The 16,423-nt window shown below is 44.1% G+C and overlaps 1 protein-coding gene across 2 annotated transcripts; it reads right to left on the bottom strand.

The window, feature by feature from the left end:
* Positions 1 to 1,037: 1,037 nt before the first annotated feature.
* On the bottom strand, positions 1,038 to 14,711 carry CBLIF (cobalamin binding intrinsic factor). Of its 2 annotated transcripts, none has more exons than XM_060277242.1 (9): positions 14,596 to 14,711; positions 7,747 to 7,917; positions 7,478 to 7,621; positions 6,419 to 6,568; positions 5,516 to 5,691; positions 5,218 to 5,398; positions 3,386 to 3,530; positions 2,709 to 2,827; positions 1,038 to 1,288 (listed from the first exon to the last, which is right to left on the bottom strand). In XM_060277242.1, the coding sequence occupies exons 1-9, from the start codon at positions 14,663 to 14,665 to the stop codon at positions 1,227 to 1,229; spliced, it is 1,218 nt and encodes a 405-aa protein (XP_060133225.1). In that variant the 5' UTR covers positions 14,666 to 14,711; the 3' UTR covers positions 1,038 to 1,226. The 2 variants fall into 2 exon arrangements, with proteins under 2 accessions (XP_060133225.1, XP_034980199.2); XM_035124308.2 differs by lacking the exon at positions 14,596 to 14,711 and adding an exon at positions 8,713 to 8,865.
* Positions 14,712 to 16,423: the final 1,712 nt, after the last annotated feature.

Raw genomic sequence — 16,423 nt, 5'->3', positions numbered from 1 at the left:
CCCTTATCCTCTGCAAACATTTTTCCTTCTTTTTCTTGAAATCATTTTTGGGTTTTCCTAGATTCAGGGCACCAAGTCATGGGCGTAGCCAGGATTTTTGGGGGGGCAAGCCAAGCCTTTTGTGGGGGGGGGGCAGAACCTCGCTTTATGTATTTTTATGTATTTTTATTGATTGTGGGGGGGGGGGCAGCTACACCCATGCACCAAGTTGATCTTTAGTAATATGCATCTAAGACCTCAGAAACCTGTTTTCTAGAATGGTAGCTGTTATCCTCACACATGAAAATGCCCTGTATAGTCAGGACAGTACAGCTGTGATTATGTAGTAAAATGCTAATTAGAGCACTGGTGGAATTTAGGTGTTGTTAATTTAAGTCTTGCGTATTGTAACCCTTGCATGTAATAATAGCCACTTTATGGCTTTTTATATATTTTTATTCCCCAATATCCGTTCTCTTTCCCACTGGAACAAAGAAAACCTCCCTTCCGACATGAGTTTGGCAGTTAACTTGGAGCAGGCCCTTCTCAGACAATGAGCCAACTCTGGAGCTCCCTGTCTAGGGAAATGTGCCTTGTGGGATTCCAGATACTCTTCTGCCAAATCATTAAAATTTGACAGTTTGAGAGCTTACCTTGGTGGTGGTTAGCTCATTAGTTTTCATATTACTGCTGCTTCAGAGTTACGATGTATTTCTCTTGTAGGTTGTATCTTTGTTATTATTCAACTTTTTTGTATTTTGAATAGAAAAGCATTTCATACTCTTAATAGAAGCATTCCATTCCAGCATTTCTTCATTGATTTTGGTGCCTATCTATTGGTTAAAAAAATGGCAGGTAGAGTAGTTTGTCCATACAGTATCTGCATACTATCTCACCAGAAGTGATCCAGTATAGAAGGAAGCTAAAGATAGAAATCATATTTACTCCTATTTTTGTCTGGCAAAGACCATTCTTACTTTGTGAATATAAATGAAATCAGTGCTTAACTGAAATTGAGACCAAGGTGTAGAACAATCTGAAATATGCACAGTATGATATACAGGAATCCAACTGCTTTATTTATAACTTGTCAGAACTGCAAGATAGCGCATTTGTTCTTAAGTAGCATTCAGCATGGCTGAATGTTGCATCTTCAAATAAGCTGACACATCTCTTTAACCTGGAGCAGGAACTGTACTTTGGTAAATATTTATTTGAAGTAGTTCTTCCTGTTGGCAGTTGGTTGCTCAGTATGTACTGAATTTGGCCACAATATGTTCGTTGTCCGTGGGCTTGTAGCTGCCAACACCTGGAGACACAAAGCGGTGATGTTGAAAAGTGAGTAGTGCTCTACAGCTTGGATATATAGCTTTTTCATAAAATCATAGAATTGGAAGGGACCCCAAGGCTCATCTAGCCCAACCCCCTGAAATGCAGGAATCTGCAGGTGTAGGAGTCAGTTTCCCATCAGATACATTTGTTGAATACTGCCTTCAGCATTGTAGCTTGCACATGCTTGTTTTATGCTGGATGTGTACCATCAGCTGAAGATGAAAAACAGAGAGCCTACCACTGCAAGGAGAGCACATGAAAGGTGAACTACGTAAATAAGTTTAGTATCCCAATTCTGCTTCACAGCCTTCTCTATGTCATATCCTTTTTGCCTTGCTACTGTACCTCAAGCCTCAGCTTAGTACGTATTCATATCTGACTCCCATTGGGTACCAGGCAGGTTCCTTGCTAAAGATGTCCTCTTTAATCAAGTCTTCTAATCTCTTTATACCAGTTGGTATCTGTTCCAGATGTGAATTGCATTGTTATTTGTATGTACTGTTGTTATATTAAACTTTCTAGTAATTATTTTTATATCTGTTATCTGTTTTGTCTGTTTTTACATCACACGTAACATGTTATGGTCTTGTAAATCACTTCACAGCGTCTGATGGGAAGCAATTTATAAATGAAATAAATAATAATAAAAGTTGTCTCGGGTGTCATTCAAATCCAGCTCCTGAGCAACGCACACATTTGAGCTGGTAACCTCACTGAAGCATCTGTCTGCCTAACCTCCTCCTTTAGCCTGTATCCATGGACTCCAGCCACTGCCAAGGCAACTCCCTTGATCTTGTTTTGTGTCTCACCATTTATTAATAGGTAAGATTAATAATTTAATAATAATGGCGCTGTGAGTTAAACCACAGAGCCTAGGGCTTGCCGATCAGAAGGTCGGCGGTTCGAATCCCCGCGACAAGGTGAGCTCCCGTTGCTCGGTCCCAGCTCCTGCCCACCTAGCAGTTTGAAAGCATGCCAGAAAGTGCAAGTAGATAAATAGGTGCCGCTCCAGAGGGAAGGTAAACAGCGTTTCCGTGTGCTGCTCTGGTTTCGCCAGAAGCGGCTTAGTCATGCTGGCCACATGACCTGGAAGCTGTACACCGGCTCCCTCGGCCAGTAAAGCGAGATGAGCACCGCAACCCCAGAGTCATCTGTGACCCTTTACCTTTAAGATTCGAATATTAATGGCCCCCCTTGCTCCTTGCCACTTTAATTGCATATAAAACCAACACAGGCATAGCCCTGCTGCTGTTTTTGCTCTCTGTCCTACTAACAATTCAAACACAATAGAGGAAATACTGCCATTAACTGTGGAAGTTATATGGAGAACATGCTCCCTTGTGACTGCAAACGGCCATTTCTTTTGACTCAAAAGATTTCTTCATCAGACACTCCACCTTGGTCAAGGGGTTTTTCACCACTCAGGAACTGCCAGTAGGTCTTGTCATCGGTGCTGCCATTGACACCATGGATAGAAATAACCATGGGCCCCCAGGAGGTCGATTCTGTTTGAAAGCTGTAAGTTGAAAGGGGAAATCTATCATTTAAGGGGGAATAAATTAACAAAATAAATTTTAAAGGGAAGAAAAAAGGGAAGTGTCCCGAAAGTTTCAGAAATGTTGGAAACAATTCACCAAATTCTAGTGTTTAAAAATGATACTCAGTTTCCCTCAAAACATGGTACAGTCATACCCTCATGTTACGTCCGCTTCAGGATGTGTCTTTTTGGGATACGGATGAGCCAAACCCAGAAGTCCTGGAACAGGTTACTTCCGGGTTTGGTGCGTCCGTAACCTGCACACATGCGCAGAAGCACTAAATTGTGCTTTGCGCATGTGCAGAAGCACCGAATTGCGCCGTGTGCGCGCGCAGTTGCGGCACTTCAGGATGCGGCTTTTTCATGTTGCGAACGAGCCTCTGGAACGGATCCCGTTTGCAACCAGAGGTACCACGGTATTAGCTTATTTTTAAAGAATAAATTTTCACAATTTTGCATCCTGGGTTTCACCGCCCCCATGAAATGCTACAGTTGACACACACTCTCACACACCCCTGCCAGGCCTCCCTTATTTACCTGAATATAGTGGGATTAACACTTTGAGCAGCTTCCAAGGCAGCAAGCAGTACGGAGCCCTTGGGCACCTTCACTGTTATGGAGTAGTTGAAATAGGGTCCTATTAGCAGATTGATTACAGTGTAGTGCACTGTAATGTTAGGATCTGTGCAAAAAGACAGGAGAAAGCAGATATCTCATGATGCCCTTAATATCTAAAGCCAGTCTTGTAGTCACAGAGCTAGTGGGGAGCCCATGACATGATCTAAACCTTGTTGGGAAAATGAGCTGAAGCTTTTACCACTGCGCTATTAATGCCCTTTCTTGTCATAAGCTCTGCACATGCATTCAAGTGAACAGGTGCAGGAGGGGCGTACATGAAAGGACTATCCCCAATGCCACTTCCAACATTTGCATATCAAACATACCTATTGTGTAGTAGTAATAGTAATTTTATTATTTACTGTATATGCAGCCCATCTGACTGGGTTGCCCCAGCCACTCTGGGCAGCTCCCAACAGAACATTAAAAACAAAATACAGTAAAACATCAAATATTTTTAAAAAACTCCCTGAACAGGGCTGCCTTCAGATGTCAAGGAAATAAACAATTTGACTTTTAGAGGACAATGATGGGAGGGCATTCCACCAGGGCAGACACCACTACCAAGAAGGCCCTCTGCCTGGTTCCCTGTAACTTCACTTCTCGCAGTGAGGGAACAACCAGAAGGCCCTCAGAGCTGGACCTCATTTATACATACTTGGAAACGGCCATGTGTTTGGGAACCTTGCATGCTCAAGGTGCCCAATGCTGTAGAGGCTTCTAAACGTGCTCACCCAAATGTGTTTTGAATCCCTCTGCCAACCTTCGCGCTGAATGTGGGGAAACTCTATAGTGGAGCCAACACATGCTAGGATGCCCTTGCCAGTTCCCACTTCAAGCTCCCTTGTGTTTGCCCTGAATCATAAATAGTGCTATATCCATAGCCAGAGGTACAATTTGGTTGCATGTGCTGGAACTCTGTGGCAATAGATGAGTGTGTAACACACTCCTCCCCACATGTTATGTAAGCTGCAGTTGTCTTTTCACCCACATGGAAGGACCCCATCAATAGGAGCCAGCAGGCCCCTAGTGTCAGATTAATGGGTTCTTCTAGAACAGGCATAGGCAAACTCGGCCCTCCAGATCTTTTGGGACTACAATTCCCATCATCCCTGACCACTGGTCCTGCTAGCTAGGGATCATGGGAGTTGTAGTCCCAAAACATCTGGAGGGCCGAGTTTGTCTATGCCTGTTCTAGAACATGGGTGGATAATCTACAGCCCTCCCATAATCCCTGACCATTAGCCATGCTGGCTGGAGCTGATGGAGGTTGGAGTCCCAGCAAAAACAGAAGAGCCACAGTTTTTCTACCTCATTCTAGAATAACCATATAGCTGACAAATCCCAATACATTTTTTTAAAGAAACAACAACTTGTGGATTCTTCATGAAAGCATTCATATGGAAGAAATATTCGTTGGGATATTACTTGTCACTGTTTTCCCCAGACAGGGTTCCCATGCCTTTATTCATTGCTCGACAGATACAGTTCAGGTGTTTCTATCAAGGAAATTTAGTGATGGTAGGGAAACCAGATTTGCCATGCAGCTGTTAGAGATGCTGGAGATCTGTCAGGGGGGAAAGCTGACAACCCTACTTGGCTTTTTTCATAGCAGCATGAAAAGGTTATGTCGGAAAACAGATTGATTTAGGCCTTGCCTTTCCTATATGCCAAAAGTCTGAAGCTGCAGCTCCAGACCTTTAGGAACTTGTATGCTGCTCTCGCATTGCCTCAGTGGGGTGCAGCCTTACCTGAGAAGCAATTCAGAGTCGCCACATCCAAGTATGTTTTGCCCACTAGAGAAGGCAGGATTTGAGAACCCGCCTCAGGATTAGTAAAGGCTCCCTCATACATCTTCCTCAGCACTTCGTCAATGGTCTTGCTGCATTTCCATGCCCCAGCAGGGTAGAACTCAGTGGTAACACTGAGTGCCTGGAAAGCAAGTAGGAGAAGCTTGCACTGGAGAGAAGGCAATGGGACACACACACACCCCGAACGGTGACGAACATGCTCCTTGCTTCATCTTCTGATGCATGGCAAGATACATACCTGCATTGCCAGCCCAGTGCTATAGATGTTTCCAATGATGCCACTCTCCTGTTGCGAGCCAAGGATTTGGGCTGTGATCACACGTAGCGTCTCAGTAATGGCTCCCTCCATCTTGCTCTCCTTGCTCATTCCGTCATGCACACAAGTCAGTGCCAAAGCCACCATGGAGGCAGTATCTGCAAATCACACATCATCAGTGCTTACTGACAAAGCTTTTTTTCAGCCGGAACTCAGTCCCGGCACCTCTCAGGTGGCCGCCATTGCCATTCTAAGAGAACGAAGTAGGGGTTCACAGCGAGTTCCGTCACCTCTTTTTTCTAGACAAATAGCCCTGCCTACTGCGACTATGTTCTCGAAGCTATGAACATGAATTTGGCCAAACTGCGGGAGGCAGTGGAAGACAGGAGTGCCTGGCGTGCTCTGGCTCTGGTCCATGGGGTCACGAAGAGTCGGACACGACTAAACGACTAAACAACAACAACAACTGTGACTATAGAGAGCACCAGGCCAAATCTCTCTTTCTGATGTCCTGCTCAGCAAAGGATGACCCACTGAAGGGACACTAGGCAAGGTGAAGGAGGTCAGCCCTGCAGCTATTGGGCATGAAGGCTGCTGAAAAGCAGGTGCTGGGAGGAAGCAGGTCAAATTGCACCGCATGGCAGGATGGATTTTGAGTTTTGGATTTTGCACTAGGAGTCCCCGACTCTCAAACCCCCTAAGCCATGAAACTCCCCGTGTGTGACCTTGGGCAAGTCACCATCTCACCCCACTGTGGCTTACTTATTGCAAGGATAAGTGTGTACACTGTCCTGACTAAACGTCTTGGAGAAAGGGCAGAATAAACATAAAACTGAAAATTACTTTTAAAAAAGAAGAAGTACAAGTCAAGTGTGGTAATCTTACCTACGCCGAAGCAGCCCTTGGTCTGGCAGTCTTTTACTGCCTTAATGAGGATGGCGGCGGCATTTTTGGCATCCGGACTCTTTTCCACACACAAGGCCAGGATATCTAGAGCCAGTTGATAGTAGGTAGTCTTGGGGGCCCCAGTGTCATCTGCAATGAACATACCGTAGCTGTGTGTTATCCATTGCAGCTGCTTCCTGACCACAGCAGGCTCCCACGCTCAGCCCAACACTCTTGGGTTCTTATAATGACTAGGGATGTGGTCATCCTCAGATGGCAAAGATGGGTGCTAGCTTCAGTCGCACAAGGTAGGTGGTTCCCAATTAGCTAAGTACTGTGGCCCCCGTTTTCCAAAAGCCAAGCCACTTTTGAAAATGTTGACACCACTATTGTAGTTGTTGTTCTGTGAATAGTGCCATGGACCCCTGGGTGAGTTACACAGACCCCCCCCCCGGCATCTGCGGACCACCCATTGGGAGCCACTGCACTAGGTAGTTGTAAGTAGCCAGTGTTTTGGGAGCACATCCAAGGGCATATTATCGGTAGCATATCGGGAAGACCTTCCTGAAGGATTCGGGCATCTCAAACTCAGTCAGCTGAGAGCCACCATCCATGCAAGAGCTGGGAGAGGACACAGCCTAAGGATGGGAGGAGTTCAGCACTGAAATATACTCGGAGTCGAGAGTGAATTTCATGCTCTTTATTCAGCTCATAGTCATCAAGGAGGAGAAGAGAAGACGAATGGCTCTTTTCCCAAAACCATCTGCTTATATACATTATTTACACAATGGGCCTTGCGTGATTGGCTACTTCAGGGCTACACCTGTGGGCCAATTATATTGTGGATTGACTTCTGCCTGCAGCCTGATTGGCTGCTCCTACAGGCCAATCAGGTAGCAGATTCACTTCTGCCAGCCGCCTGATTGGCTGCTCCAGCAGGCCAATCAGGTTGCGGATTCACTTCCACCTGGAGTTGGATTGGGTAGCTCCCGCTGATTCTGAATCCTATTGTTCTAGGATTCAGCTCAGTACATAACAAGCACCCATTTGTCTTCTTACAGTAATGTTTGATCTCTTTATCGGTTTTCTCTTCCAAGGCAGAGACCACGTTGATATTTCCCCCTGCTGCGGGGACATCCTTCGGATCCACACAGGATGATTGGAGAGATAGGACATAAAGCGCCACTTTGCCAGAGGTCATCTCTGCAGAAAGAGATGGGGAAAGACAGATATCATGTCTCCAAACAAGCATGGCTTGGTTCACAAACCTCTAGTGCTCCAGTTGGACAACTAGGGGAAGCTGACACCTCTCATTCTCAACATCCTACCTTTTATGCCCTTGATATCCTGGATCAACCGCTTTGTTGCTCTGGAATCTCGGCCCCCAGCCAGGTTCAAAGCCATCACAACGCTTGGACTGGGTGAACTCTGCTGCTTCACGTCATTTTCTAGCTGAGTCTGGAGGCCTGTAACCAGCCACTGCTGAGCACTGGGGACAGCTGGAACCGAGAAAAGCAGACGTTCACCAAGAAGCAACAACTGCCCCCAGAGCACTTACCTAACTTTTCAGTAGGACAGCAATTCAACTTATGACAACATGCATTTTATTTTTTCAAATGTTATTTGAACATTTATAAATTGCAATCTGATGGAAAATATAACTGGGTGGTGTGCAACATAAAAGCACAATACTACTATAATAGCTTCAGTAAAAACATCAGGAGCGTGCTAATGAACTGGCTAATGAAAATAAATCATGTTCCTGAGCAGACTGAACACTACTGTTTTTGAGGTACATCTAAAAGAATGCAGGAATGACATCTGCCAGACTTCTACCAGCACTATAAGTATTGTGGAAGCACCTTTTTAATCCTATGCACATGTGGTAACTAAGGGTGCTTACAGACAGGTATCAATTGTGGGACAGGTGCTCCTCATTGATGCAAAGTTTTCTGCAGCATCCTTGCGACATTGTTATCATAAAATGCTAGCCCACCCATGTCACACACACACCATTTAGTCCAGATTTACCCTTCCCAGGAGGAAATCCATTTGGTTTCTGAAGACCTTGTCTCCAACAACCTGCTTGTGAAACCTCAACGACCCATTTACAAGTAGGTAGCCGTGCTGGTCTGCCGTAGTCGAAACAAAATAAAAAGAATCCTTCCAGTGGCACCTTAGAGACCAACTAAGTTTGTCATTGGTATGAGCTTTCGTGTGCATGCACACTTCTTCAGTTACGACCCATTGACAGTACTTCCCTCTGGAAGCACCCTAAGCTTTTTAATACTCACCGCAAGCCTCACTGGTCACTGTGCAGAACATGCACAAAAGGACAACAGCCGAGAGGGACATTTTGGACTGGAGCGAGTGTGTCTTTCTTTCCAAGAACACCAGACGTTGGCGCAGGTCGAAAGCCTGTTTGAGCTTCCTTTATATAACCTGTGAGTGCAGCTCCGGTTCCCTCCCTCCCAACCTTTTGCTTTTCAATTGCCCCCTCATCTCTGGTATTATTTGTTTATCTTTGTGACTTCCACAAGGTGATACTGTACCAGTGAAAGTGAAGGTTAATCACCATTCATGGGAAAATGTTTGTTTGTAAAGTGTGACCCACTCCTTACTGAGACCAGGATATAAGATAATGACAGCAGAGAAATGCAAATTCAACCTGACTATAACTCTCGATTTACACAATATTTGTTTATCTCTGTGACTTCCACAAGGTGATACCAGTGAAACTGAAGGTTAATCACCATTCATGGGAAAATGGCCGTTTGTTTGTAAAGTGTGACCCACTCCTTACTGAGACCAGGTGGTGCTGCCTGCATTCAGCATTGGGCGTGACATCTGGGAAGTGGCTGAATTTAAGCCCGCTGGCATCTCTCCCATAGAACTTTCTCAGACAGCCTTCTGTTTGTTAGGAAAGATAAACTGCCCTGCAAAATTGTCTCCCGGGCCAAATTCCATGATTTATTGTTGACTTGTTATTCTTTAAAACAAATTTATAAACTGCTTCACACCATGAAATGATCCAAGTGGACAAAAGTAGAATAAAACATAAAAACACAAGCTCTAAAATCAAGAGGAACCATATCCACAGATTATTTTAAAAACCAATAAATACATTTCTGCAGATACACAATTAATACTGTATTCCATAAATGCCTGGGTCACCCTTCAGTGAAAGCCTTGTTAAGAAGAAGAAAAAAGCCTTCAGTAGACACCTAATCATCATGACACAAGGCACCTGCCCAAGTTTGGCTGGTAATTTATTCCAGAGGACTGGAGCTGCAGCACTAAAAGCCCACTTTCTAGTACAAGCTAAGTGCACCTCTGGGGCATGCAGTACTTGCAGCAGGGCCCCAATTGTGGAGTGCAGTTGCAGGGCAGGGATAGGTGGAGTGAGTCAGGGATGAATAAAATATTAGGAGCTCTCAACAGTGACCAGAAAAGAAATGGCAAACGTATGCTTAGTTGGAGAATTGGGAGAGGGCTGTGGAAACAGGTACCTTTAAAAAGGCAACAGAGTAGTTCTGCAAGCTCACCTGTAGAGATGGTGCTACTGTTCACTTAAGGGTTTTTTGTGTGTGTGTGTTTTAAGATGGATCATTTGCAGTCTGAAAGAAGGCTGGGTGGCTGAATGAATAAATGAATGACTGGTGTGTATGCTCCCTAAAAGGTGTGTGATCCAAGTGTGGCAATTCCACACTAAACACTTAGTATGGAATGCTCTGGACTGCTTACTCTAGTAAACAGCACCAGCTCTTCTGAGTAACAGGCAGGGGCATTTCCTGTGCCTAGTTATTGGCAGTCTTTAACTGGGAACATCAAGGATTGCACAGAATGTTGAAACAATGGCTGTGGTTACTGGAAATGTACAAATCTGTCCATTTCAGTGTCTTCATTTCTCCTTTTTCTAGTCTTAAGTTCAGTTCCGTACATTTCTGAATCATTTAGCAGTTAAATAAAGTCCCCGTGAAGATCCATCAACATGTAATGAGATTACATCCACATGTGGTGGATTTGTGATAGGTCTGTGACTGAATGCATCATCTTATTCAGTAGATCAGTCACCAGGAGGAGCCATTCCACACTCACAGCTAAGGGGGGGGGAATAATCACACGAGGAGCCTTTCCCCCACTCTCCCAATACTTATCTTGAGGAGAAAATGGGAGGGATGGACCATAGTATAGTCCAGGCATCCCCAAACTTCGGCCCTCCAGATGTTTTGGACTACAATTCCCATCTTCCCCAACCACTGGTCCTGTTAGCTAGGGATCATGGGAGCTGTAGGCTAAAACATCTGGAGGGCCGCAGTTTGGGGATGCCTGGTATAGTCCTTCAGTAGCTCTATACTTTGGGATGATGCTGGCAAGACAACCCACAATTCACTCTGGGCCCTGCTTCCCTGGCTGTTGAGCTGAAATTCATTTCCCTTTAAATCAATGGGATAAGTCATAGCTGCCAAGTTTTTCCTTTTCTCGCGAGGAAGCCTATTCAGCATAAGGGAAAATCCCTGTAAAAAAGGGATAACTTGGCAGCTATGGATAAGTTAGTGATGAATCATGATATAGCTAAAGTCTCATTACATACTCACCCCTAACCCTCATCTGTAATTTATGTTTATTTTAATTGAGTTGTAAGCCACTTTGAAAGAGCAGATCTTCAAAACCTGTATGTCCATTGGTCCAATGCGGAATGCAAATTGACATTAATCCTTGCCTTACTCACCTCTGATTCTGCCTCAGTGTTAATAAATTAATTGTAATTATTTTGCTTCATACAGTGCCCTTTTTTTTCTTTTGTATGTCTCCTTTGAATGCAATCATGACCTTTTAATATTATTACAGGCGTGCAATACACGCCTTTTCATGTTTAAAATTCTGGTATGTGCTTGGATACCTCCAGAAAATAATGACAGTCTGGGTTGTGTCTGGATAGTTTGTTTTGCCCTGACACAATACTTGACCCTGACAAAGGAGTATCAATAGTCCAGCAATGCAGAACTAATTCTTAGACACATTTCCTTAAGTCTCTTCGTTTTTAATATCTCTATGTGCCTTGTAGTGTTCTCGAAGCTACGAACATGAGTTTGACCAAACTGCGGGAGGCAGTGCAAGACAGGAGTGCCTGGCGTGCTATGATCCATGGGGTCACGAAGAGTCGGACACGACTAAACGACTAAACAACAAACAACAATGTGCCTTGTAGGCTGAAACTGGACTCTATAAGCTAACAGTATTTGTGGTGTTGTCTATTGGATGCTGAACCTCAATGGCCTATGGTCAATCTGGGTATTTTTTTTAGAAAATACACAAATAGTACAAAATAACAAAAAGCCTTCAGAGGCCTTCTTCCAAAGGGAACCAAACCTGGGTACCATAGGAGCCTTGGGGGCTTCAGACCCCACAATAAAATATTTGAGGTGGCTGGGCTTCCACCAAGTTGATGGACATTCTGATTCAAATAGTGTGCATGCACTGTGTCATGTGATCAAATATGCAGGGTGGTGCTTACCTGTCCCCCCACAATATTGTATTCGTGTTGGCACCCCTGCACTGCACTCCTGGAATTTTCCATCATGTGGAGAGCTGGGGTGAATAACAATAATAAAGCAAGCAGGAAGATACAGTATGCTCTCTAAGCCAAGAGAAGCTGTGTGATGACCTTTACAGTAATAGCTATTTTGTTGCGTTTTACTTCCTTGTAAATAGTAGCAGCTAGGATTGCCAGCTGATTTGAAAAATCCAGTCTGGCCTCCTTTTACTCATTAAACAGCAGCTTTGTTTGCACAAGTCCACATGTAAAACTAAGAATGGAAAAGAGGTCGTCATTATCATCACCTTGCTAAAGTCTGCAGATTACGTTGCTGTAAAAATTACTGGAGTAGAAATCAGGTTTCCCCCAAAAAAGTTGGCAACTCTGGAAGCAGCAAGAGGAAAAACCTCACCAAGGCAGAGCTCTCTCCCCCAAGATATGTGTGCATACACAGCAATTGTCACCTCATTTTACCTAGTCTGAGGGGGAGGTCTGCATTGGACTCTAGTGAAGAGATATCCAACCCTAATCAGAAGCTGATGATTCAAAACCACCATCCTTGCCTCTGTAGGAATGGCTTTCTTTGAAACCTCAGAACTAATGCCATCTTTCCAAGGGATAACTTCTAAAACACACATGCCACTGACTGTCTGCATACTACTAATGAAGAGCTACACAATTATGTCCATAGGAGTGCACCTCTGGGGCATGCAGTACTTTCAAAACAAAGAAATCTTCCTCCTCGTCCCTCTTTAAACTGTTTTTTGTTTTGGTTTTTTGTGCTGCTCTTATTTTAGGAGCTTCCCTTTCGCTGGACCATTTGCATTATTCACCCAACAGCAAGATGCTAATGTGAAAAAGCCCTAAATGGCCTCGGTCCAGTATACCTGAAGGAGCGTCTCCACCTCCATCATTCTGCCCGGACACTGAGGTCCAGCACCAAGGGCCTTCTGGCAGTTCCCTCATTGCGAGAAGCCAAGTTGCAGGGAACTAGGCAGAGGGCCTTCTCGGTGGTGGCGCCTGCCCTGTGGAACGCCCTCCCAACAGATATCATAGAGGAAAGCAACTACCAGACTTTTAGAATACATCTGAAGGCAGCCCTGTTCAGGGAGGCTTTTAATGTTTAATAGATTACTGTGTTTTATTGTGTTGGAAGCCACCCAGAGTGGCTGGGAAAACCCAGCCAGATGGGCGGGGTATAAATAATAAATTATTATTATTATTATTATTATTATTATTATTATTATTATTATTTATTTGTACCCCGCCCATCTGGCTGAGTCTCCCCAGCCACTCTAGGAGGCTCGCAATCGAATACTAAATCAATACAGCAATAGCACAATTATAAAAGTCACAAACAATACATAAACCACATCAAATAATACACATCCGAATGGAAAACAATTTCCACATAAATAAAAATCTAAAACTAAGAATACAGCCTTAATACAGTTTAAAATAACATAGGTAAAAAATAACAGGAATTTAAACAAAAAACAAAACAAAACGGAGCCCTCTCTGCCCATAAATAATAATAATTATTATTATTATTATTATTAAGCACAAGTGATGCTGTCTATATACAGTGTCACATCGGTTTTCGAATGTAATCCTTTCCAGAAGACTGTTTGAGTTCTGAAACGTTCAAAAACCAAAAACTCAATAGCCCACAGCTAGGCCTCAGGATCTTGCACTGAGTGGAAGCCGCTTGGCATGTTCAATTTCTGAGGTGCGTTCGAATACCGAAGCATTTACTTCTGGGTTTACAGTGTTCAAAAACCTAAATGTTCGTCAATTGAGACGTTCAAAACCCGAGGTACCACTGTATATATTTCCAAGAATAAGAGGCACAGAGGAATGATTGTGCTATGGAGTTTAACAAGCTGTTATTATAAACTGCCCTGAAGTAATTGGATAAAAGGACTGTGTATAAATATTTAAAACAAACAAATACAAAAATAAAACTCATCCATTTTATATTGCTGCTGTGCCAACCCGTGCGTTACCTGAAGAAGTATCATACAATTACAACCTCACCCTGAGGCCATGTGATCTGCAGTAGGGTAGGGATTGGGAGCCTGTGGCTTTCTAGATGTTGTTGGACTTCAGCTCCCATCAGCCCCATCCAGCATGGTCAATGGGCAGGGATGATAGGAGTTGAAGTCTAACATAAGCAGGTTCCCCATCCCGATAGCAGAATGACAAGATGGGGCAGCAAGGGAGGAAGACCTTAGAAATGGTGCAGGGTTCTGGAGAGCTCAAAAGCTTGCACACTATTTTGTGACATCTTGATTGGCTAATATGGATTCTGGATTTTTCTTAGGGGCCAACACAGCTTCTTTTATCTATTATATTCCCTGGTATTTGCCAATCAAAAGACCAGTACAAAAGCCAGCAACCTGCCTTGAGAGATGAAGCAGTGCAAAGCAGAGACAAAGAGAAGGGCTAAAAGAAGAGACAAGAGGGAGACCAATGAAATACTTAAGCTGATGTGAAGCGTTATAGGGAAGCTGCAAATTTCTGCCATTCTGGGACATTTTTTAAAAAATAAATCACTTAAAATAAATGAGATTTGTAAGCACTGTATCATTATGACCTAAAGGGAGTGAAATTCAGTTGACAGGCTTTTCCTACTTACTACAGTCCAGGCAGCATTGTCCTTGGATGAGAAGCAGAAACACCAATCCCAGCAGAGGTCCCATCATCATTACTCAGATGCAGTACAGTATATGCCTCTTAGTTGCTCTGGGGATGTGAGCACTACAACCAGGAACCAAGCAGTGACAAAGAGGTAGGTACAAGGGACTCCTCCCTTATCATGTTGCTTCCCCATAACAAGAAAGAGATTGAGCAATGCTAAGTAACGTACGTAGATGTGTGTCCCTGCCCTGCAGGAAAGTACAGATTGACAGAATGACAGTTCTTAATAATGTGTTTCATAGGTAGAGGTAGAAACAGGTAGAAACTTCCCTGTTTAGGGAAATTTTTAATGTTTGATGTTTTATCATAGAATCATAGAGTTGGAAGAGACCACAAGGGCCATCCAGTCCAACCCCCTGCCAAGCAGGAAACACTATCAAAGCATTCTTGACATATATCTGTCAAGCCTCTGCTTAAAGACCTCCAAAGAAGGAGACTCCACCACACTTCTTGGCAGCAAATTCCACTGCCGAACAGCTCTTACTATCAGGAAGTTCTTCCTAATGTTTAGGTGGAATCTTCTTTCTTGTAGTTTGAATCCATTGCTCCGTGTCCGCTTCTCTGGAGCAGCAGAAAACAACCTTTCACCCTCCTCTATCATGTTTTAATATTCTGTTGGGAGGGGCTGGAGAGACCCAACCAGATGGGCTGGGTATGAATATATTATTATTATTATTATTATTATTATTATTATTATTATTATTATTATTTAGAAGTGGCAGCTCCTCCCTGTTCCCACTGGCAGAGAAAGGGGGTGCGGTGGGTATGGCCTGCCCCAGGTGTCATCGGGGGGGGTTGACATCGCCGCGGGCGGTGCCCCCCAGGAACGCTTGCCAGTGGCAGCACACCCCCTGGACACTAGCCCCGCCCCACAGGCATCTAGCCCTGCCCCTGAGATGCTAGCCCCGCCCCCATGGGCACAGCATGTACGCCGCTCCAGGTGATGGAGCAGCTAGCTCCGCCTCTGCCTGTTCTCGGCAGATACAGAAGGGAAGGGAAGCTAGATAAAGAGCAGGCATAGGCAACCTTTGCTCTCCAGATGTTTTGGAACTACAACTCCCATGATCCCTAGCGCCAGCGGTCAGGGATCATGGGAGTTGTAGTTCCAAAACATCTGGAGAGCAAAGGTTGCCTATGCCTGATAAAGAGCCAGGCCTACAGGCTTATGGCTAGAGAAACATCTGTAAGAACGGAGTAGTTTCTGATGAACAATCACTTCATAAACAAATGCTGAACAGAAGTAAATGTGAACATGGAATAAGTACAAAACTGCATGAAAGCAGTAGATATTATTACTGTATCATTATAGGCAAATGGTTGACACATGCAACAATCTAAATTTAATTATCCAGATGTTGTTGGACTCCAGCTCCGATCAGCCCCAACTTATATGGGAGTTGTAGTTCAGGAACATTTGAAGGGCAACAAGCTCTCCAGCCCAGCAATAAATGCTTTACAACTAAGCACGTTATTTTAGAATTAAGTGCCATTGAACAAGCAAGGGTGAGAACATTTGCATAGGCACAGGCTGTTATTCCAGAATAAAAGGGCACCCCTCACACACATAGCCGCAAGTCACAATCATAAACATTCTTACTTGGAAGTAAGGTTTATTGAAACCAATATGGCTTATCCAAGTGAATGTTTAAGATTGTGTAGGGCTTTTGTTGTTGTTTAGTTGTTTAGTCATGTCCGACTCTTCGTGACCCCATGGACCAGAGCATGCCAGGCAGTCTGTTCTTGTGTAGGGCTTATATATGTGTAAA

The sequence above is a fragment of the Zootoca vivipara genome, chromosome 1 (genome assembly GCF_963506605.1).
Source record: "Zootoca vivipara chromosome 1, rZooViv1.1, whole genome shotgun sequence".
NCBI lineage: Eukaryota > Metazoa > Chordata > Lepidosauria > Squamata > Lacertidae > Zootoca > Zootoca vivipara.
This window is presented reverse-complemented; position numbering and strand designations above follow the sequence as displayed.

What these genes read in the sequence shown, in the direction of transcription:
- CBLIF (XM_060277242.1), bottom strand. Translation starts at nt 14,665, where the DNA reads ATGATGATGGGACCTCTGCTGGGATTGGTGTTTCTGCTTCTCATCCAA. An exon ending in ACAATGCTGCCTGGACTGTA is followed by an intron (nt 7,918 to 14,595) that starts GTAAGTAGGAAA and finishes TCTCGGTTCCAG; the next exon opens with CTGTCCCCAGTGCTCAGCAG. An exon ending in TAAAGAGATCAAACATTACT is followed by an intron (nt 6,569 to 7,477) that starts GTAAGAAGACAA and finishes TGTTCATTGCAG; the next exon opens with ATGACACTGGGGCCCCCAAG.